The following is a 22876-nucleotide window of genomic DNA, read 5'->3' as shown; positions in this document are numbered from 1 at the left end:
CCTAGAATGTGGGAGCTCTCAGTCCAGTTTCTAATCTTCCCAGTGACAGCAGCATAAGCCTAATATGATTCCTGGCCTTTTTCTCCTCTCCCTTCCTCCTTCCTGCTCCCCCATGTGAAAAAGAGGGAAAATACAGTGCATGTTACCCTCCTTCCACTGCTTCTCTGAAGGGCAGGATGAGCTTTCTGGGAATACTTCACAGTAGGCTGTTCAAGCATCTTTGGTTCTGTAACAGTGATGCACAAAGGAGATCGTCATGTTCCCGTCCCAGCTCCCAGCCTGAGGATGGCCACAGGCTGGAGACATTTCCAGTGAGACAGGTGTTAGGCTGGGTTACAATCAAAAGGTCACACATCATTCGGGGAGGGGAGAGACCTTTAAGGTGTTCCTCCTGGCAGTGGTGAGTGTAGCCTGGAGAGTCTCACCAAGTCAGGGCTGTGACAAAATGGAACCTGTTGCTTTCCCTAAGCACATATTGTTCTTCTCTGGCTACCCTACATTGCAGATTTGGCAGTAAAATGGATATTGTTTAGAATTGTCCTCAGTCCTTTTCAGTGTTCCCAATGTCTCAGCCAACTTGTGTGTTGCTGTGATAAAACACCACAACAAAGCAGCTTACAAAAGAGTTGACTTTGTGCTCACTCTTCAGAGGTTGAGTCCATGATGGTGATGCAGCGGCTGCGGGAACAGCAGCTGGGAGCTCACATCTTGAACCACAAGCACAAGGATGGCTCAGGCCTTTTGAAACCTCAAAGCCTGCGCCCAGGAACACACTTCCTCTAGCAAGGCCCCACCTCCTAGGCTTCCCAAACAGCCACCGACTGGGGGTCAATAGTCAGACGCCCAAGACTGAGGGGAGCTCTCGTTCAAACCACACACTCACCTGGATAACAGAGCGGTTCTAAAAAATCAATGCTCTTCCCTGTCCTCCCTGGAGGGCGCTGTAGGAGGTGGGGTCAAGGGACAGCCAGAGTTGAGAGGCGGAAGTGTCGGTGCGTGTCTAACCGAGCCTGGCGTCGTTTGCAGTACACACGGCCTCCTTGCTGCTCCCAGTTCCTCCGTTCAGACCGCCTCTCTTTTCTGCAGACAACGGCACCTGGACCCAGCTGTGGCTTGTCTCTGACTATCACGAGCACGGTTCCCTGTTCGATTATCTGAACCGATACACAGTGACCATTGAGGGGATGATTAAGCTGGCCCTGTCTGCAGCCAGTGGGCTGGCGCACCTGCACATGGAGATTGTGGGCACGCAAGGTGGGTAGTGAACTCAGCTGAAGAGCAGGAAGCTTGAGACAAAGGCCTGCCCATCGCCATCTGGTCCTCCTCACTGAGGGAGCTGGGGCCAAACTTCGGGAATGGTGGTTTCATCTGAGGAACAGAGCGCCAAACTGTGAGCAGGAACAGAAGCTCCACAGGGTTTCTTCGTTGGCTCTGTCATTAGCCCTTCCCTAGGGAAGGCCTGAGGTGAGGGCTTGGCTGCTGTTAGCACAGGCTCAGTGGTTTGCTAAGGAACAGCATTCTGGGGTGCACTGTGGAAGAGTGAAACTAAGAAGAGACCAACACCCCCGAAGAAGGAGTGTAGTAATCTCCTGCTGAGGTTGGGCACTGCCTTGCACATTTCATGGTGGCAAGACAGGGGGCCCACCTGTCTGTGGCTTTCTGGGAAGAGGACCCAGACTTTGCTAGACTGTCCTGTTGGCTCTGGAGCCCAGGCTCGCCCCAGCAGCAGGTGTGAACACTGATGCTTGTGTGGCCCTGGGCAGTGGCTCTCACTGCATGTGGTAGGAAACCATTGTGACAGGCAGGCTCCAGTGTTGCAGGACTAACGACAGTCCCAGGCCTCAGCGCCACCGTGTGCTCAGTTGCCCACCTGACGACCCACCTGGGCTCTTCAGGGCTGCTGAGTGGTGGTATTTTAATGTTCAGCAATAATCATGTCATTCTGAGGCATGTCAGGTACTTCTGGGAATGCTTTTATCCTCTCCACATCCCCATGAAGTGCCATTATTCTAAGTGTCCAGAGGAGAAGGCTGAGCCTCTCATGGGATCACTGGCTTGCGGGAGGCAAAGCCAGGAGGCAGCCCACAGTCTGGCTGGGACCCTGCGCGTTCCATGCACACATCTTCCTTAAGTGTGCCTGGTTTTGTCTCTGCCAGGGAAGCCTGGGATTGCTCATCGAGACTTAAAGTCCAAGAACATCCTGGTGAAGAAGAATGGCATGTGTGCCATCGCAGACCTGGGCCTGGCTGTCCGGCATGACGCAGTCACCGACACCATTGACATCGCTCCAAATCAGAGGGTGGGGACCAAACGGTAGGAAGACCCCACTTTTCACACCCCCACACACAAGAGGAACCGGGAGGAGACGTCCTCTTGTCCTTGAGTGGCAGGTGTTGGCCCCCGCCTCATGCTGGACACTGCCCAGCAGTGGCTGAAGTGCCGTCCCAGGAGCCCTGCCCCACAGCATGTGTGTGTGCCGTGGCCTCACACAGGGCAGTGGAGGAAGAGTCTGGAGCAGGAGGCCTGGCTTGGTGGCTCATGCATTTAGTCCCAGCACTCGGGAGGCAGATCCATGCAGATCTCTGTGAGTTCAGATACACAGTGAGACCCTGTCTCCAAAAATGGATTAAGGATTACTGGAGAAATGACTCAGTGATTAAGAGCATATACTGCTTTTGCAGAGGACCCAAATTTGGTTCCAAACATCCAAATCAAGTTGTTTGGCTCACAACCACCTATAATTCCAGCTCCAGGAGATCCAAAGTCCTCTTCTGACCTCATTGGCAGGCGCGCGCGCGTGCGCACGCGCGCGCACACACACACAAATAAAAAAAGCAATGAAGATAACTATGTAAAAATGAAAAAGAAAGAGCTGGAGAGATGGCTCAGTGGTTAGGAGCACTGGCTGCTCTTCCAGAGGTCTTGAGTTCAATTCCCAGCAACCACATGGTGGCTCACAACCATCATCTGGTGCCCTCTTCTGGCCTGCAGGGACACATGTAGGCAGAACATTGTATACATAATAAATAAATAAATCTTTAAAAAAAAAATGAAAAAGAAACTGGCCTGTGGTGGCACATGCTTTTAATACCAGCAGTTGGGAGGCAGAAGCAGGTGGATCTTTGAGGCCAGCCTGGTCTACAGAGCGAGATCCAGGACAGCTAGAGCTACACAGAGAAACCCTGTCTTAAGAAAATAACTAAAAAGCATTCTGGAGCAGAGTTTGGGAGGGCAGGCAGCAGGCCTGGCTAGGGGCAGGGGCAACACTGTGGTGCAGGGGTGGCTGGCGGAACCCCTTGAAGGAGAGGGGAAAGGGTCCTGTCTGAACCTGCAGAGCAGGGGTGCCAGCCTGAGCAGAGCTAATGAAGCTGGGGTCTGGCTACCTGAAGGGGTGCGGCCTGCTCCCCACTTCACTGAGAAGGAACTAGATAGCTGACGTCATATGACGGAGGGTGGGAGAGAGTGTCTGCCGGGTCTGAGTGAGTTAATCATGCTGCTCCTTTTTGTCCTTTTGACCTGAGATTGCATCTACCCAGGCTCCAAAGTGTGGGTGGGGCGTCTTACATCATATAATTACACACAATTGCTGCTCAGCGTCACTGAGTGTGATTTTGATCACCTCTAGAATGGTTTTCAGCTATCTGAAGTCAGGTAAGATAAAGAAACTCCGAATGAGTCTCAGCTCACTCCATCGCTGTCTCCCCTGTGAAGTGACGGCCCCGGCAGCGATCAGCCATCACCACCGGTGTGGTCCACAACACAGGCCGCACAAGACTCCAGAAGCTGAGACCTTCAGCTCTGGATCAAAGCAGGCTGTGTGATAGAAGACAAGCTCTCACTCCTGCTCCCCCGAGAGCTGCGACGGAGCAGCGTTCTCACCCGCGCAGACTTCCTGTGGTGTGCATGACGATTCTTTCTCTTACATTCCAGATACATGGCTCCGGAAGTCCTGGATGAAACCATCAACATGAAACACTTTGACTCCTTCAAGTGTGCCGACATCTATGCTCTGGGGCTTGTATACTGGGAGATTGCTCGAAGATGTAACTCTGGAGGTACCTTCTCCTCCTGTTCCCAATGGTGCTGGCACCCCACTTCTCCACAGCCTGCGGGGTGTTGGGTGCCAGAGTCCTGGAGGTGCCGTGCTGAGAGGCCAGCTGGGTGTCATATTCGTTTGCTGGGCTAGGGATGAACTCACTCAGGGCTTTGTTCATGCTGGACGAGATTCCTCTATACTCTAGGCCCTGGGACCAGTTTGTTGAATAGGGTTGTTCTTTGTGATGATCATTTTGATAGCTCATTAGACATGTGACACACACACTCTCTTTTTCCCTCCCTCCCTCACTGTCTTTATCTTTAACCCACAGTGGAGGAGAATTCCTAGGATGCAGTGGGCCAGGGTCAAGGCGGGGTCTTAGGATGAGGAGGCGGCAGTTGGTTCTGACATGCAGGTCCCCCGGGCACACTCCTCGCCACGTCTCTGGGGAGCCTTGGGTTTCCTTCTTTCACCAAGAGTAGAACTCTCCTAGTTGACAAGAGTGCTTAGGACCTTCTTAAAAAGATCTTTCTTCTCTTGGAGAATATTAGCGGGAACGTTTTTTATTGTCAGCTTGTGTGAGTGTTTTATGATGGCCTTCAAATATTCCGCCATGTGCTCAGGTTCCAGAGCCTCCAGAGCCCCCCCTCAGCCTTTGGTCCGGTGAAAGGCCCTGGGCAGTGGCAGTCGCCGAGTTAAAAATAGCTGGTGGGTGTTCCAGCGGGACCTTTTTGTTCCCGCCCTTTTCTGGCCATGATGTGTGTAGTTAGACACGGCAATGGAGGAGAGACTCGGGTCCTCGTGGGCTTGGGCCTCCTTTTTTTTTTTTAAATAATTTATTTAACTTTATTATATGTGTCAGATCCCCTGGAACTGGAGTTGCAGACAGTTGTGAGCTGCCATGTGGGTGCTGGGAATTGAACCCTGGTCCTCTGGAAGAACAGCCAGTGTTCTTAACCACTGAGCCATCTCTCCAGCCCCAGGCTTGGGCCTCTTTAATTTTGATCAGTATAACTAAGTAAAGTTGATTAGGAAAATTACGGCACTAGAGTGTAATTCAGTCGTAGTGCTCGAATGTAATACACATACACACATACATATGTGTGTATGTATACGTGTGTGTATATGTATGTATGTATTGTGTAAGCTCAGCATCCCTCTTTCCACAAAGAAAATTGTCATGGGTCTTTTTAAGTATCATTGTGTGCATGTACATGTTCCCTTAGGTATGTGCATATGTGTGTGCGTGTGGAGGCCAGAGTTCACCTCATGTTTTTGAGACAGGGTGTCTCACTACTCCTGGAGCTCATGAGTTAGACTGATGGCTGAGGTGTCCTGGGGTACTCTTGCCTCTGTCCCCCTGCCCTGGGGTCACAGGTGTGTCCTGGCTTTTACCTGAGTCAGGTCCTCGTGCTCACACACAGGCCCGGTACCTCCTGAGCTGTCTCCCTGGCCCTGTCCTACAACGCTCAAACTGTGGAGAAGTTCCTGTCTTCTTTCTAGTGACGTCCAGGAACTAGAGCTGAATCTGTAACAACCGCAGCGTCTCTTAGCGCTTGCTGCGTGTGTACGCTCAGTGTCCTCACTGCAGACCTGTGACAGCAGACATGAGTCTTTCCCTCATTTTGTAGATGAAAAAAAGGAGTCAGAGAAAGGTGAAGTAATGTGTGCAAGGTCATGTGGCTGAAACTGTAGCAGGCCGAGGCATGAGCCTCAGCTCCCGACTGCCCCTTAGATAAATGATTTCCAGATCCAGTCCTCTGGTTAAAAATCTTACCTCACAGGGCTGGAGAGCTGCTCAGTGGTAAGGGGCACCCACTGCTCTTACAGAGGACCGGGTTCCCAGTGTTCCTGTGGCAGCCCGCAGCTACCCCTAACTCCAGTTCCAGGAGATCTGACTCCTCCTTCCTACCTCTGCCGGCACCAGGCACGCACATGGTGCACGTGCGTAAATACATCAGTCTTTTTTTCGTTTTTGGTTTTTCAAGACAGGGTTTCTCTGTGTAGTCCTGGCTGTCCTGGAACTCGCTCTGTAGCCCAGGCTGGCCTCAAACTCACAGAGATCCACCTGCCTCTGCCTCCCGAGGGCTGGGATTAAAGGTGTGCGTCACCACTGCCCTGCACTTAACCATGGATTCTTATGTGTAAATCTAAAGGATAAGAATTTAAAATACCACAGTTACTCCACTCTTAAAAGTGAATCATGGGATGTGGAAGCAAGAGGACTCCCAGTTGAAGCCCCTGTGAAATTAGTGAGACCCTGTCAGGCGGTGCAGTGGGAGTTTAGGATGTAGTTCAGTGGTAGAGCACTTACTTACGTGTGACCTGGGGGTAGTGGTGTAGACCTATAATCCTAGTACCCAGGAGGCTAAGACAGGAGGATTGAAATTTTGAGGCCAGCATGGGATAGGCCATATGTCCACAGGAGAGTGCTGGCCCAGTGTGTGTGAGCCTTTGGGTCTGACAACCCACACGAGTTCACGTCGGAGTGCAGATGCTGTCACTGCGGATCTGAACGCACCTCTGAAGTCTCTGCTCCCCATTGTCTCCCTTCTTACCTTACTGGAGGATCCCCGTGGCCTCCTGTTCCTGACATTTCCTGTGAATTGGTAGTTTGGTATATCTACCAAACTATTATGTTTTAGAATCACATCCAGGTTGGGAATTTTGTTTATTTGGAGCAAAAATATTTCATGGGCATTATTCTGGGCTTCTAATACAAAGTACAGAATGTTGGTTTGTCCCTTTATGATGTTGACAGCCGGAGGTTAAAAATCCAACATGGCAGCATTCATTCGAGGTCTTTACCTCCTCTGAGTCAGCTGTGTTTGTTCTTGTGAAGGAAGGCTTCCAGGGGGTGTGCTGGCCACTTCCCCTAGCCCACCTCAGAGACTGAGGCTGAGGACCATGGCTTCAAGGCCAGCCAAATGAGACCCTGTCTGGAACCACGAAAGGGAAAAACAGTGAGGCACAGGTCCGCCCACTTCCTGTTGGCCCGCCCCGTGTGCTCACAATAGGAAGCACAGGAACCATGCGCTGCTTCCCAGCCCCAGGGCTTCCAGAAGACCTGCTTCACTCTCGGCACCCGGCAGGATGGAGCTGTCTTTTTCTAGCGTTACTGTGAACCGATGAGTTAAAAAATACTGTTCCCTCCTGGTGGGTGGTGCATGCCTGAGGCAGGAGGATCTGTGAGTTCAAAGCCAGCTTGGTCTCCTTAGTGAGTTCCAGGACAGCTAGGACTATGTCGAGAGGCCCTGTCTCAAAAGACAAGAACAGGACCTTGGGAGCCAGTTTGGAGGTCCTCGCAGGGGAGACAGCCCCTGTGTGCCCTTAACCGAAGACCAGTCCTCCTCCATTTGGGGAAGGGCGCAGCTTCAGGGGGACGCACATGGAGTGGTGAGGGTGGAAGGGGACACCCGCCTGGCCAGCCCTGTCACCTGAATTAACCCAGGTATCGATGGGGTGACAGATGTCGCAGCCAGATCGCCCTCACATCCAATGAAATAAAACTGTGCTCCTGTCAGGCTCCGTAGTCTGTTTAGACGTTACCACCTCGGTCCGTTGGAAAATGCTCACGTGACCCTAGTAGTCCAACATTTTCTGCTCCTTTTTTCTTTCTTTTTTCTTTTTTTTTAATGAATACAGACTTTCTTGGCTATGCTTGTCAATTTTTGTTTTTGCCTTGTTTCTGTTTGAGATGGGATTATGAGACGAGCTTGAACTCACAGTCGGCCTGCCCCGGCCTCCCATGCCGGGACTAGAGGCCCGGACTGTGTGTGTGCTGGTGCTCCTGGTGCTCCTTGTTAGCGTGCCTGGAACCAGCAGCCTTGTCCAGAGGAACTGAGCTCGCTGTAGTGAGAAGTCACGGCTCAAAGCATGGCTGTCACTGGGTTTGGAGGAACTCACCCTTCCTTCTGTTGGTGACTAGGTTTTCTTTTTTCCTAGGAGTCCATGAAGAATATCAACTGCCGTATTATGACTTAGTACCCTCCGACCCTTCCATCGAGGAAATGAGAAAGGTCGTCTGTGACCAGAAGTTACGGCCCAACATCCCCAACTGGTGGCAGAGTTACGAGGTAGGGAGCTTGTTAGACACCTGAGACTCCTCGGTCGGCCAAGGGAGGGCCAACTCCCAGGTCTGCTTTTTGAGTATATCTTTTGTCTGTAAATCCAAAATACAAAACTTTTTAATCTTTAACATAGTATTACAACTAGGAAATCCTACACTTGGCCTCATGTGACACCTATGACCCAGGTGACGGGTCATAGTCATATGCAGGCACACTGAAAACATTACACAGAGTCACTTTGAGACTGAGTTTAAGATGGAAAAGAAGTGTGAGTTTCTTGTTCATAGGTGGCTCTAGTCCCTTCTCTGCGTAAATGCATATGCAGGTATTATAGACGGAGAGGATCCCAAGTCCATAGCACTTCCTGTCCCAAGCATTTCAGATACGGGGTACTCAGTGTGTGCCTTTCTACACACAAGTCCTTTGTGGCTATTGTCATTTTCCTGGTGTTATAGAGTGTCCCTTTGGAAATGGTAACGTACAAGAAAAGGAAGTCCCTGCCATGAGGGAGGTAGTCAGGAAGAGACAAACAAAAATAAACAGAGCTGTTGGCCTATCAAAATTGCCTGCGGGTGTCACCCAGTGCAAGGCCTGGGTTCCAGCCTCACTCAGCATGGCTCTTACAGAACTGCCACACTAGAAAAGTGGCCCTGTAGCCACAGGCCAGGGAGGCTCAGCCGTGGTTCAGGCTGGGTACCAGAAAGAGGCAGGCCTGAGACAGTGGCCTTTGTGGAAACTGCAGATAAAAGGGCTTGAGGGAAGAGGAGTGTGAATCGGATGGAGAACCCGAATTCCAGTCTAGGGCACTTGGAATGGGAGGTAGCTGAAATGTGGGGAGTTTTGTGATAAACCCCTAACTAACGTGGAGACTTGAGGGAACGTGGTCTGCCTAGCAGAGGACACAGGCCCCCCACTCACGGCCTTGCTTTTCTTGGTGCTGTTTTATTTATTTATGTAGCTTCATTGTAACAAACAAACTTACATTGAGGTTCACTGTGCCGAGACACATCCGGAGTAGGTGTGAACAGTACCACAGTCGAGCCAGTGAACACACCTGTCATTTACCCCCTTGCCTTTACGGCTGTGCTCATCACCTCTGAGGTACATCCTGGGCAGATTTCAGGGTAAGGCACAGCTCTGCTGATTCTGGAAACCGGAGTAGGGAGAGAGTTCGCCTCTACTGTTAAAGAGCCTGGCCGCTAGGGGGCGACTCCGCACCTAGGAACACAGCTGCAGACTCACATTTGAGCCAGTGCCCTCCTGCTGTGTAGGAAAACAGCATTTCCCAAAGTGTACCCTGGGCACCCTGAAGTGGATTTAGTTGAGTGTGAGGCTGAAAGAACCAGCCTTCCGCTGCTGCCTGCCCTTCCCTTGTACACCTGCCCCTTAGGGAAGGAAAAGCTGGGGAAGAAAGCATGCAAGCATCGTGGGTGGATCCGACCTGACTGACAGGGAGGCGGCCCTGAGCCAATGGCCCCGGCTTCTGTGGGTCACTGTGGTTTCTCTGCGCAGGCGTTGCGGGTGATGGGGAAGATGATGCGGGAGTGCTGGTACGCCAATGGCGCTGCCCGCCTGACGGCGCTGCGCATCAAGAAGACGCTGTCCCAGCTAAGCGTGCAGGAAGACGTGAAAATCTAAGCTGCTCCTCTGCCTACACACAGAACCTGGGCAGTGAAGACGACTCCAGCCGCCGTGCTCAGTACTGGAGGCCTACCTCTTGTTTCTGCCCAGCCCTCTGACCAGAGCCCTGGCCTGCAAGAGGGACTGAGCCCGGGAGACGCGGACACTCCCATATTGGGTTTGAGACACAGACACTTTTTATATTTACCTCCTGATGGCATGGAGACTCTGAGAGCAAGTTATGTAGAGACCTCGATGCCGAAAGTCCAACTGCTGCAGTGGGAAGCACACAAAGCCCAGTGCATCCGGCCTGTAGCCGGCAGTGGTGACGGGGTGCTGGGCTCTCCCCGGAGCAGCCCCTGGACCTTGTGGTCTGCGGGTCTGCAGGTTTTCCTCCAGGGACCAGTCAGCCTGGCACCAAGGTGTTCAGAGGAGCTGGAAGTGTAACCGCTCTCACGGGCAGTCCTGAGCGTCACCACCCCTTCGCGTGGACATCTGGAGGGGCTGCTGTTAGAGATACCACCTGCTGCCTGTCTGTCCAGCCAAGTGTGCATGTGCCGAGGTGTGTCCCACATTGTGCCTGGTCTGTGCCACGCCCTTGTGTGTGTGTGTGTGTGTGTGTGTGTGTGTGTGTGTGTGTGTGTAGGTGCACACTTACCTGCTTGAGCTTTCTGTGCATGTGCAGGCCAGGGTGTGGTGGCCATACTGTCTCCGAGTGCTGGCACCTCTCAGAGTGAGCAGCATCTATTCACCTGGTGCCCTCCTGAAGGTCTCCCCCGTCCCCAGCCCGTCGGGCCTTTTCTCAGCAGGCTGCTTGGCCACCCTGTGCCACAGACCCTCTTCCATTTCAGACCAGAACCAAAGCTGGCCCGCTTGTCCATGGTGTGAGAGCCTTTTGGGTCAGAATGGGGGGCAGGGTGAGCAGAGAAAGAATGTCATGCAAGTCTTGGGTGTTGTGTTTCCACATCAGCCATGGGAAATGAGCCAGCCAAGGGCAGCTTCCTCAGCAGCAGTAAGGAAGGGCCAAGGAATCTGAAGCCAGATCTTGGGACTCAGATTGGAATGTAACATCTGTGTGTCCCACCCCAGATTCTGCAGACTGCAGTGTATATTTTTGGTGGTGGTGGGTTTGGGGTGGGGAGGGATGGGCTGCAGAGGGAGGGGAGGGAGGCAAGGGGCGGGAGGGAGGCATCTGCATGAGCCTCTTGTACTGGATTCTCTGAGGAGGGTAGAGGGAAGAGGAGAGACTCGCATCCACTTCCGGGTCCCTACTGAAGGGAGCGATCTGGGTTGAATATGGTGTTTAACCTAAGCGTAGTATTTAATGAGTTCTAGAAGCCTGCTGTGGTGGTGATTTGGTCAGCATATCTTAGGTATATCATAACTTTGAAGCCATAACTTGTAACTGGAGTGGTTTGTTTTAATTCATTTTATTTTATTTTATTTTATTTTATTGGGAGGGTCAGGATTTTAACTTTAATACTCTTAAGTTTTTGTAAAAGGAAAACCATCTCTATGTGACAATTACCTCTTAGTATGTTTGTTTTTAAAGAAATCCCGAAAACAAACAAAACACCACAGAAACATTCTCTAGAATCAAACGCACATAGTTGAGTCACTGGAAACGTTCGTCTGTGCGCCTGAGCCGGTTCCCACTCAGCAGCGAGAGCTCCTCCTCCCTGGGGACTTGGTGTCCTGGGTCCCAAGCACACCCTCCGCCAGCAGCCTCAGCCCTCGGGGCCTCGCCACCTGGCTGCACTTTCCCAACATTTGCTCAGCAGTTTGAGTTGCGCGTGCCTGCTGAGTGCTAGACCTGGGAGGACCTCTGGGAAGGAGGCAGGCTTGGGTGCTGCGCCTGGGGCGCCAGAGGAGGAGCCGCATCCCGGGAGGGCGTGAGCACCCGCATCCCGGGAGGGCGTGAGCACCCGCATCCCGGGAGGGCGTGAGCACCCGCCTGAAGACCAGGAGGGCCTGCGGCTGCCCGGAGAGCCTTCTGAGCCTAGGGTTCCTGTTCTTAAGACCACTGAGGGAAGAGGATACTACATCCCCTCAGGCAGAGGACGGGGAGGCCTGGAGTTTAGAAACCCAGGTGAAACCCCAAAGCACTGCCTGCCTTGTGTGCCCTTCCTGCCCCAGGGGAGGCATGAGTACATGCAGGGGAACTGCCTCCAGCCCAGCTTCTCCTGCCTCGGTCTCCCCGTGTTCTCTATTTATTTCCTGGTTCGTAACTTCTTTCCTTGCATTAAAGGGGATCTTCCTTTAATTCTTTGGGCCAATTTACTGGCCGTTGAACTATTTCCCTTGAGTCCCAATTGTGTCATTGGGGGAACCTCTTAACCCACCCCTGCTGACGTCCCCCCCTCCCTTGCAGCTGCACCTTCGTGATTACAGGTGACGATGGAACTGTAGAGTCCTGCTGTCTGCCAGCGTACATCCACAGTGACTCCCGCGCCACTACCCTCCTCCCAGGGGCTCGGCCGCCTCTCAGGAAGACGTGAGCAGGTTTGGGGGAAACCCCACCCTGTCCCACTACTCTTTACAGTAAGCTGAGAGTTGGGAGACACTGAAACTGTTTTGGCTCCCTGAGGCTGCCCTGATCCACAGGGCTCCCTGCACCTCTGGATTCTGGATTCACAGACCAAGTCCAAGCCTGTTCTTAGGGCACCATCCAGGCCCCTGAACGGCGTCCTCGGTACTTCTGTTTGTTTTTTGTACAATTTATTAGAAAGGACTGTAAAATAGCCACTTAGACACTTTACCTCTTCAGTATGCAAATGTAAATATATTGTAATATAGGAAATTTTTTGTTTTAATATAAGAACGAGCCTGTCCAGTTTCTGCTGTACATTATTAAAGTTTTATTCACAGAGTTGCTCTGGTGCCATCTGCCTTGTATGTAATGACTGCCCAGGGTTTGGCCAGGGTGGGGATGGGTGGTGGGTGCCTTGTGTGTGGCGCTTGAACAGGGCCGGAAGTGCTGACCTCATGTCAGGACTTCTGGGACTTACTGTGTGACAGAGCAGCCTGAGGTAGAGAGGCTGCTTTGTGTTATCTGTTAGCATTTTGGTCTGTTTACAGAAAAAGGGTATTTATTGATGGTTCTGGTTAATCACAGGCCACTGACTCTCCAAGGCACAATAAGAGCTTGCCCAGTTTTACGTCCATCCCCTCACCTAGACTGATGTGTAACTGAGTTCTGGGGTTCTCGAGAAACTCAGGTCTGAGTCAATAGTTTTGCTGCAGTTTTCAGAGTGTGGCTGGTATTCATCACTCTGGTTGGTAGTTGGACCCGAGAAAGTGGGGCCTAAAAATGAGGCAGAGTAAAGTCTCATGCAATAAAAGCCAACTTTATTCAGAGCATCAGACAGTTCATATCCTGAGGGTAAAAGAAAGGTCACCTGAGTAATGTTCTCATGAGCTCAAGCTGTATACAATCACAGCGACATGCTACAAGTGGGAAAACATGTTGTTCTGTAGCGGCCTGTGAACAGATAGCAATAGTCAGTCATGATGGGTAATCTGAGTTAAGCTCACGTCTCTCCGCTGTACCTGGAAGGGGCATGTAAACTCACTCCAAGAACAGTTCTGGGTTTTTGAAGAAACTGAGGTCATAAAACTCCTGTCTTTTTTTTTTTTTTTTAGAAGCACTCAGAATTCTTCTCACACAACTCCATTCTTGGACCTAGTTCCAGCAGGCTGCGTTCTGTACCTCTGAGCCAAGGGGACCCCAGATAAGGGGGTCCCCAGGATTCCTTCCACCAGGCACCAGTTCTGCAGATGTCTGGCATCGTGTCCTAACATCCAGGGCCATGACATCCATCTGCAGACTGCTGGGGGGGGGGGGGACAGGGGACGGGACTCGCAGCTCCCGAGTGCCTTCTGTGGAGTGTGCGTTCTCCCTCCCACTTAGGTAAAGGCCACAAGAACGTTTAAAGGGCCGGGCGGTGGTGGCGCACGCCTTTAATCCCAGCACTCGGGAGGCAGAGGCAGGCGGATCTCTGGGTTTGAGGCCAGCCTGGTCTACAGAGTGAGTTCCAGGACAGCCAAGACTGTTACACAGAGAAACCCTGTCTTGAAAAACTAAAAAAGAAGGAGAAGAGGAAAATGTTTGAAAGTAGCTGTCAAATATGAACAATATTCAATTAATACCAGCAAAGGCCGATTGAGAACTTACTGTGCAGCAGGAAAGTGGTTCTGTTGGTAAAAAGGATTTCCATGGTGAGGTAGGAGAGTGAAACAGGAGAATCCATCCTCTAACCACACCCTACAGGCTGTGGCACATGTGCACGCACGCGCACGCACGCACGCACACACATACACACACACACACACAACCACACACATACACATAATAAAGTAATTTAAATTTATAAAAAAAAATTATAAAAACTTAAAACACTGCTAAAGCTGAGTGTGGTGGTGGCTCACGCCTTTAATCCCAACGCTCAGGAGGCAGAGGCAGGAGAATCTCTGGGTTCAAGGCCATCCTAGTCTTTATAACAAGTTCCAGAACAGCTGGGACTTCATAGACCCTGTCTCAAATCAAAAGTTGCTAATGATTGTGCTGGATCCGAATATTGGTTTATGTACTAACTATTTAACCCTAAAAACAACCACATGAAGTAGGCATTATTGTCATTATGGATTATAAAGTGGATGGTTATTAGAGAACTGAAATGGATTGACCGGGACCATGAGCTCATGGTTGGGGAAGACCTTGGATCTAAGAGTGTTCTTTGCGGCCCTGTAGCACCTACTGTCTCCCGCCTCCACACATCCGTCTTCTTCACCCGAGGTGGCTGCCTTCCTGATCCTCACTAGAGCCAGGGTGGCCAGGGTGGAAACTGCCCCCAGTAGTCAGTGGCGGACAGGAGAGCAGGACACTGCAGACTCGACTCCCAAGCTCGTTGCTGAGCTCCAGTGCATCCCTTCACAAGGCAGCCTCTCCCCATCCTGGGTGTGGCTAGGTCCCTGTCTTCACCACAGTGTCCTGTAGAACTTACCCCACCGCCCAGCTCTCCCGGGTCGAAGTCCCAGTTCTCACCCATGGTTTTCTGGTGTTCTCCCATTTGTGATTGCTAAGCTGAAAATCAACCAACAGATCTCTAGGAGATTGCTGTAAGTTTGACACATGCCCCAATAACCCAGATTAACTTGTCCTTATGTCCTGGCCATACTTCCCTTGTCAAAGGTCATGGCAGAAGCCCAAGGTCCTTGCTGAGGTTCATGTGGTCTGCCCTATTCTAGAAAGAAAGGCAGAGGTTTATGTGAGCTCAACCCTGACCTCATGCAGGTTCCCTGTAGCCCATCCCATGGCTGATCGGTCTCTTGCCCATCTGGGACCTAGGCATGATTTGCAGGGTCAGCTTTGCCAGCCTGATCACCAGAGTGGCAGACACCTGGCACGTCTTCCCGTATTATCCGAAGTCGCTGTGTCGGCACTGGAAGGCCTGTGACACTGGAGACATTAAATTCATCTGGAGGGGGCATCCTTGGTGTTCGGTTTCACATTTTTACAGTCCTGGGAAATATGCTTGCTGAACACAAAGCAAAATTAGGAGTAATTACAGCTCAAGCCTCTGACTGGGGGAACAGAAGAGGGTGGGAGTGACTGAGCGAGTGAAAGGCTTGGATTAAGCCAGAAATGGTGGAACGAGGTTCCTGCAGAAAAACAACCAATATGATAACAGGAAGTTTTTAGAGGTGTGTGTGTGTGTGTGTGTGTGTGTGTGTGTGTGTGTGTGTGAAAGAGAGATACAGACAGACAGACAGGAAGAGAGACAGACACGGACTGAGGCACTGAGTTAGTTGTAAGGGCTAGCAAATAAAACATTTGAAAAATGACCAACAGACCAGAGCTCCCAGGGAGAACTGGCCCTGCGGTCTTGAATCTAAAGGCCGAGTCCTTCCTTCCACACCTCAGTTCAAGGCCTTCAACCGTAGAAAACCCACATGTGTAGGAATGCTGTTGTTTAGGTAAGTGTACCCTAAAGGTCCACGTTCAAAGCTTGGTCTCCAGTCCCAGCGCCACTGGGACGCGGTGGGAGGACTTGAAGTCATTGGGAATATGTCCTTGTGTTAATTACATTTTCTTAGTTACAAAATACCGACAGATGCAACCTTAAGGAAGGTTGTCGGGGTTCACGGTGTGAGAGTACAGTCTGTCCCAATGGCAGGAGCTTGGAGATGCAACTGGGGTCATTGCTCACTCGGGACCACAATAACGGCTCATGCTCAGCTTTGTTTCTCCTTTTAATGCAGTCCAAGGCCCTAGTGCATGGGATGGTGCCATCCACATTTGAGGGTGGACACTCCCACCTCAATATAATCTAGATAATCACCCACAGACATGAGAGGCTAACCTAGTCTAGACAATCCTTCCCCGGCCTGCTCGGTCTTAGTTCCGAGGTGACTGTAGATCCTGTTAAGTTTACAGCATCAGCCTGCACAGCCTCCGTAATGGATTGTGGGACCCATTCTTACAGCATCAGCCTGCACAGCCTCCGTAATGGATTGTGGCACCCATTCTTACAGCACCAGCCTGCACAGCCTCCGTAATGGATTGTGGGACCCATACTTTTGCAACCTTCCAGGACACCAAACTTGAAAGCTGGAAGGTGATGAGATGAAGGACCTGATAGAAATTAGGCTGGGAATGGCCATCCTCTCGCTGAGTTGAGAGGCTTTGCTCTTCATGGACCCATCATGATGTCCTGCCTCCCAGACTCAAGGTAGCAGGGCTGTCGATCACAGACTGAATCGTCCAAAACTGTGATCTCACATGTATCAAGGTTGTTTTGTTGGCTGGTGTTTTCCAGACTGTTTGTCTGTGTAGCCCTGACTGTCCACAGCCCTGACAGCCCTGTTCTGTAGACCAGGCTGGTCTTGAACTCACAGAGATCCACCTGCCTCTGCCTCCAGAGTGCTGGGATTAAAGGCCTGTGTCGTCACCACCCAGCTTTGTTACAGTAACACAAAAACAATAACAGAGGTCATTCTGCTTTAGTCAACGTCTACTGATTTAGTCAGGCATGGCGGCTCACACCTGTAATCCGGGCACTCAGGAAACTGCGGCAGGAGAATCGCCATAGATTGGAAGCCATCCTGACTACAGAGTGAGTTCCAAACCAGTGTGGGCTGTAGGTTAAGACTCCATATCAAACAAACAAAAGCCCACTGACTTCAATGTTAATCACGTCTAAAACTTTCTTTTACAGCAACATCTGTGTTGATACTTGACCTAACAACTGGGCACTGCAGCTTGTCAATACGACGGGTCCCAGGACCGTGGAGGGTGGCAGCCAAAACCGGATCCTTTTGAGGATGCTCCTTGGAAGCCAAAGATGGGTGTGTGGGCTCTGGGGGTCTCAGGAACAGATGAGCTTTTAGCTATTTCCTGAGTATCCTTGGGATTTAAAATATAGGCAGAACACAGACATGTCAGCCAGGCCCCTGACTTCAAGGACTGCTTGATCTAGAGAGGTCACATTTGTACAAATATAAGGCAGATTAGGGCAAGCCCCATTACAGAGCAGTACTGGGCATCCCAGAGCCACAGGTGAGATGTCTAGGGAGAGAAGGACAGAGCTCTCCACGGTCTTCCCTCCTTGAGAACAGATGGCTGCTGCAGGGTGTGGGGAGGAGGAAGAACCATGGCAAGAACAGACAGGGCCGTGGCGACCATGGGAGAGCGGAGGTTGGGGTAAAGGAGACATGTATTTTGAAATGGGCACCGGCCTACTGACTGAGCAAGAGAGGGTTAAAGGATGTTACCGGGTTTGGGGATTTAGCTCAGTGGTAGAGCGCTTGCCTAGCAAGTGCAAGGCCCTGGGTTCGGTCCTCAGCTCCAGGGAAAAAATAAAAAGGATGTTACCGTCCAAGATCCATGAGTGTGTAAGAGAAGGTCATGGGGGGAGAGGGGGAGGATGTGACTGAAATATATGCCTGCATGAAACTGTAAAAGAATAAAATTTTAAAAACCAAGCAGAGATACTACATGCCTGTAGCTGAAGTTTTCCTGGTTCTGCCCAGGAACAAATCTGTCTCATCTCCCAGTCCCACAGCCAAGTAAACACACAGAGACTTATATTACTTATAAACTGTATGGCTGTGGCAGGCTTCTTGCTATCTGTTCTTAAATCTTAAATTAACCCATTTCTGTTAACCTATAACTTGTCACGTCACATTGCTTGTGGCTTACTGGTACTTTTACATCTCGCTTCCTCTGTGTCTGGCTGGCGACTCCTGACTCAGCCTTCCTGTTCCCAGAATTTTCTTCTCTGCTTGTCCCGCCTATACTTCCTGCCTGGCTACTGGCCAATCAGCATTTTATTTATCAACCAATCAGAGCAACACATTCACAGCATACAGAACATATCCACAGCACATGCCTAGTGTACACCTATAATTCCAGCACAAGAAAGAGGTTGAGGTAATCTGGAGGCCAGCCTGAGCTACAGAACACCTGTCTCTAAAGACAAGGGGCCCCTGAAGGGTGGAGATCGCCTTCAATCCCAGAACCTGGGAGGCAGAGGGCCAGCCTGGTCTACATAATGAGTCTAAGCCAGCCAGGGATACACAATGAGACTCTGTCTAAAAACAAAACAAAACAAAAAACAAAAAACCAAGGGACCTGGTGAGACAGCTCAACAGGTAAAGACGCTTGCCTTGATGGTGTGATTTGGTCCCCGATACCCACATAATGGGAGGAGAGAATCAGTTCCCACAAGTTGTCCCCCGACCTCCACACTCACACTGTGGCGCTAAGACACACACCCCCCCACACACACACACACACAATACATAAACAGGAGGCTGGAGAGATGAATCAGTAGTTAAAAGCACTTGCTCTTGGAGAGGACTGGGCTTCCATTCCCAGTGCCCACATGGCAGCTCACAACTGTCACTCCGGTTCTGGGAGAATCCAACGTCCTCCTCCGGCCTCTGTGGGCAACGCGCATGCACCTGCATACATGTAGGCAGAACACTCACAAAGATAAATCCTGACAACCACAACAACACAAACCCAGAGATGGTCATTCCGGTCACATCAAGGAAGCCGGGAATGTGAGGAGGGGGAGTCACCTGAAGCTGTTCCTGGGTTGAGAAGGGAGGCGGGACGGCAGAATTGTCACTGAAGGACTCTGTCACCTCTGCTGGGACAACTTCCTCTGCGGATCAGATTTCCCTCTTGTGTTGGTCTCCAAACTTTTCTTATCTTTCTTTTTCATTTTTAAAGATTTATTTATTTATTTATTATGTATACAGTGTTCTGCCTGCAGGCCAGAAGAGGGCGCCAGATCTCATTACAGACGGTTGTGAGCCACCATGTGGTTGCTGGGAATTGAACTCAGGACCTCTGGAAGAGCAATCAGTGCTCTTAACCGCTGAGCCATCTCTCCAGCCCATACTTTTCTTTTTTTAAATTAATTTTTATTTTATTTTATGTGTCTGTGTGAGGGTGTCAGATCTTGGAGTTACAGACAGCTGTGAGCCACTATGTGGGTCCTGGGAATTGAACCCGGGTCCTCTGGAAGAGCAGCCAATGCTCTTACTGCTGAGCCGTCTCCCCAGCCCCCAAACTTTCCTTAATAGCTAGCATGCCTACTGTACCATAAGTTAAAACCTACTAGAGCTGGGAATATAGTTGCGCTGGTGGTGCACATTGATTCTCAGCGATGTATAAAACTGGGTGCGTGGTGATGCATAGGTCTCCTGTGGAGAGGCAGGAAACAGAGGCTCGAGGTTATTGTTGGCTATATACGGGTTTCAAGGCCCCGTGATGAGACCCTTTTAAAAACCAAAATCACCAAAGCAAACAAACAAACAAACAACCTTACTCCCCACTCTTCATGTAGGAATAATGCCATTGAAGGGTGTCTTAGTTTGTTCCTGTTGCTAATCAGTCTGGGCCAGATAGGGCACGCCTTTAATCTCCGCATTTTTTGGAGGCAGAGGCAGACAGATCTCTCGAGTTTAAGGCCAGCCTGGTTTACACAGTGAGTTTCAGGTGAGCAAGGGCTACATAGTGAGACACTTGGCATTTTCTCAACTGAGGCTTCCTCCTTTCAGACAACTCCAGCCTATGTCAAGTTGACATCAAAACCAGCCAGCACCGGTCCCATTCATGACGACAGAGCCCTGCTGACCCAACCACCTCCTAAAGACCTTGTCACAGCGAGGGCTGAGTCTGTGGGACACCAGCATTCAGACACAGCAGAGGACTGTCGTCAGGGGAGTGGTGTGGCCCTGCCTGTCTGTAGGGAAAGTCTGTACTGACCTTGGGCAGGACCGAAAGGGGGAGCCGGTGGGCAGGAGACACGGATTCGGAGACGATCAGACACAAACCGTGGCAGGAAGGGGAAGTTGACTTCTGTCAGGAGTCAGTGGCAGGGCCTTGGCCTGAAGGTCTAGCATATGTGTTTTGGGGTTTGGGAGCCGGATGCACAATGCTGTCCCTGAGAGGAAGCCAAGGATTACACTAGGAATAGGTGTGCACTTGCCCACAGGTGTGCACTTGCCCACAGGTGTGCACTTGCCCACAGGTGTGCATTTGCCCACATGTGTGCACTTGTCCACAGGTGTGCACTTGCCCACAGGTGTGCACTTGCCCACAGGTGTGCATTTGCCCACAGTTGTGCACTTGCCCACAGGTGTGCACTTGCCCACAGGTGTGCACTTGCCCACAGGTGTGCATTTGCCCACAGGTGCGCATTTGCCCACAGGTGTGCATTTGCCCACAGGTGTGCGTTTGCCCACAGGTGTACATTTGCCCACAGGTGTGCACTTGCCCACAGGTGTGCATTTGCCCACAGTTGTGCACTTGCCCACAGGTGTGCACTTGCCCACAGGCGTGCACTTGCCCACAGGTGTGCACTTGCCCACAGGTGTGCACTTGCCCACAGGCGTGCACTTGCCCACAGGTGTGCACTTGCCCACAGGTGTACATTTGCCCACAGGTGTGCATTTGCCCACAGGGAAGCGCTCTGTGGAGCCGGGCCTGGGAGCTGTCACTTCCCGCTTTCCCCATGAGTACCTGTGCTGAAGTGAGGGGTAAGAGAATGCGTACTCCAGGTCTTAGGAGTGAGGTGCTGCTGCTCTGAGGAAAACCCTCCGTCACTCCAACCGACCAATCAAGAGGCAGATGGCCCTTGGCCTCTGGATGGGACTAGACCCTGAGACACCCATATCCAACACAAGCTGTCCTGTCTCCTAGGAGTCATGTCGCTGAGCTGTGCTGGATCGGGCCTGCTGCTAGAACCCTCCCTAGCGCCCCCCCCCCCCCGCACTCGCCCATGAACATTGTTAGGCAACAGGAGCCATTAAGAAAACAAGCATCCCCTGCCCAGCCAGCTGCCCACCGGCTGTTCACGGCCTCCTGAGAGCGAGCGAGCGGGCAGTGATGCCATGCAGCCCCTCATTCCTGGTGGACCAGCGGGCCAGCTGAACCCCAGGCCTTGTCCTGCTCACCCCCACCCCCACCCCCACCCCCAGGGCAGAAGCGGAGGCGGCATCCACGGAGCTATTCATCCTTGCCAGTTCTGGGTCCTGACGTAACTGCTTCACTGAGGCTCTAGAAGGCCCGAACTTCCACAGCGCTAGTGTTCCAACTTCCTGAGGGTACCCCAGGGTTTAAGCAGGTCTGTGAGGTTACAGGAGGTGATTGTGGGTTGGTAGGAGACTTGGCAAACGGTTGTCCTAAAGAAGTGAGAACTTTGTCCATTAGACATCCCCCACTAATCCCACACTGTCCAGGTCCCTCCTCAGACCCAGCCCATCTCAGCCAGGGCAGCTGGAGCCAAGGAGCCGGGAAACCTGAACTCCCTGGGAACGAGACACCTGCTTCTGCAGAAGTTGCAGACGGAGTATAGATTTAGCAGGAGCAGATCCACAGAGCATTTGCGGGGAGGCACGAGGGGCAGGGGACATTCTGGAGTGCCAGAAGGCCTGCTGAAGGCTGCAGCAGATTGGAGGAAGAGAACAGATGCCAGACAAGGGGTGTGGCTTCTGAGGAGGTCGGGGAGAGCCGCAGAAGGCTGAGCTCTGGAGCTGGGCTGTGAAGGGAGGTTACTGTCCCCAGAAAACCCAGCCAGTGCCAGTCTCCAGTGCAACTCACCTGCATCATCTCCCTCCTCACCAGTCCCTCGCTGTGACCTCCATGACCAGCCAAGCACAGATCCTCCTGAGAGGCACAAAGGCCGTGTGGGATCCTAAAACACTGCTGGGTGTCCGGGCAACCACCTTTGAGTCCAGAGATTTTCCACCACAAGGCTCGTGACCAGCAGAGGGCGTCACCAGCCCACAGGGAGGCACCTAGGACTACCCATCCTTTCCCGGAGCCCCGAGGGGCGGGCGGGGAAGCAGGCAGGCATGGGGCGGTCTCCTGCAGCTGCCAGCTACAGCCTTCATCAAGAGCCCTGGCTTCCCCAGCCCATTCTGCGGCCGGTCTCTCCTCTCTGGCTGCTGTTACCGGCAGCAGGGCTGGGACCACACACATCTTTTCCAGAACGTGAGGCCCCTTCCAGCTCTGAAATCCTAGGATTTGAGGAAATCATGCCAATGACTTTATAGAAATTGCCTCTTCTGGGTTCACACTTGCTCTGGGGTTTCCAGCACCTTCCTTCTTAGGGGAGAGAACTTCGGCTCCCTGTGCTGCTGGCTTCTCCCTGGGAGGCCGGAGGCTGCCGCACTTGCACAAACTGGGGGCGTGGGGAGGGAAATCTGCCTCTGTGTCTGCCCGAAGGAGGTCTATGTCAGCGGGGCTGCTAGGCAGACATTGACTAAGTAATCCGCGGGAGCAGGGAGGTGGCTCCTTCGTAGAAGAGGTTGTGCAGGGTCCTCTTGGGGAGGGTCCTTTCATGGATAAGCGCTGGAATGAATATAATAGAAACTCTTGGACTTTCTGCCTTTATAACCCCCCCCACACACACACACACACAGAGGCAGTCTGTCAGGGGCAGGCCGCAGACGGTCCAGGGGTCCATCTGTGTTCGTGCTCTCAGTAGAGTCACGGTTCCCCACTAACACACACTCCCTTGGCCCCTCAACTAATGGCCGCTGGGTGGTTCAAGGGGGTGGGGTGCGGGGAGAAAAGCATTAAGGTAGCTAGACCTTAGCTCTCAAGCCACCCCCAACCCCCGCCCCACAAAGC

General features: G+C 51.9%; 2 protein-coding genes across 3 annotated transcripts in view; one reads left to right on the top strand and one right to left on the bottom strand.

The window, feature by feature from the left end:
- Acvr1b (activin A receptor type 1B) overlaps nt 1–12598 on the top strand; it is a 40197-nt gene extending 27599 nt beyond the window's left edge. For both annotated transcript variants that reach the window (XM_037197350.1, XM_028874526.2), the window contains exons 5-9: nt 1087–1254; nt 2157–2313; nt 3931–4055; nt 7982–8112; nt 9619–12598. In XM_037197350.1, the coding sequence (XP_037053245.1) occupies nt 1087–1254; nt 2157–2313; nt 3931–4055; nt 7982–8112; nt 9619–9744 (707 nt within the window). In that variant the 3' untranslated portion in view covers nt 9745–12598. The remainder of the gene's footprint in view (nt 1–1086; nt 1255–2156; nt 2314–3930; nt 4056–7981; nt 8113–9618) is intronic.
- Nucleotides 12599–19253: 6655 nt separating this feature from the next.
- LOC119086400 (enterin neuropeptides-like) lies at nt 19254–20948 on the bottom strand. The gene is made up of 3 exons (XM_037197802.1): nt 20921–20948; nt 20006–20801; nt 19254–19440 (listed from the first exon to the last, which is right to left on the bottom strand). Exons 1-2 carry the CDS (start codon nt 20946–20948, stop codon nt 20062–20064), a joined length of 768 nt encoding a protein of 255 aa, XP_037053697.1. The 3' UTR covers nt 19254–19440; nt 20006–20061.
- Nucleotides 20949–22876: the final 1928 nt, after the last annotated feature.

The sequence above is a fragment of the Peromyscus leucopus genome, chromosome 20 (genome assembly GCF_004664715.2).
Source record: "Peromyscus leucopus breed LL Stock chromosome 20, UCI_PerLeu_2.1, whole genome shotgun sequence".
NCBI lineage: Eukaryota > Metazoa > Chordata > Mammalia > Rodentia > Cricetidae > Peromyscus > Peromyscus leucopus.
Note: the sequence above shows the minus strand (reverse complement) of the source record. Positions and strands in the feature narration are given on the sequence as shown.

Excerpts from the sequence above, each read along its gene's own strand:
- LOC119086400 (XM_037197802.1), bottom strand. The coding sequence starts at position 20,948 with ATGACTCCTAGGAGACAGGACAGCTTGT. Across the intron at positions 20,802-20,920 it reads TAGGAGACAGGACAGCTTGT|ACCTGGAGTACGCATTCTCT; the intron begins GTTGGATATGGG and ends CTCACTCCTAAG.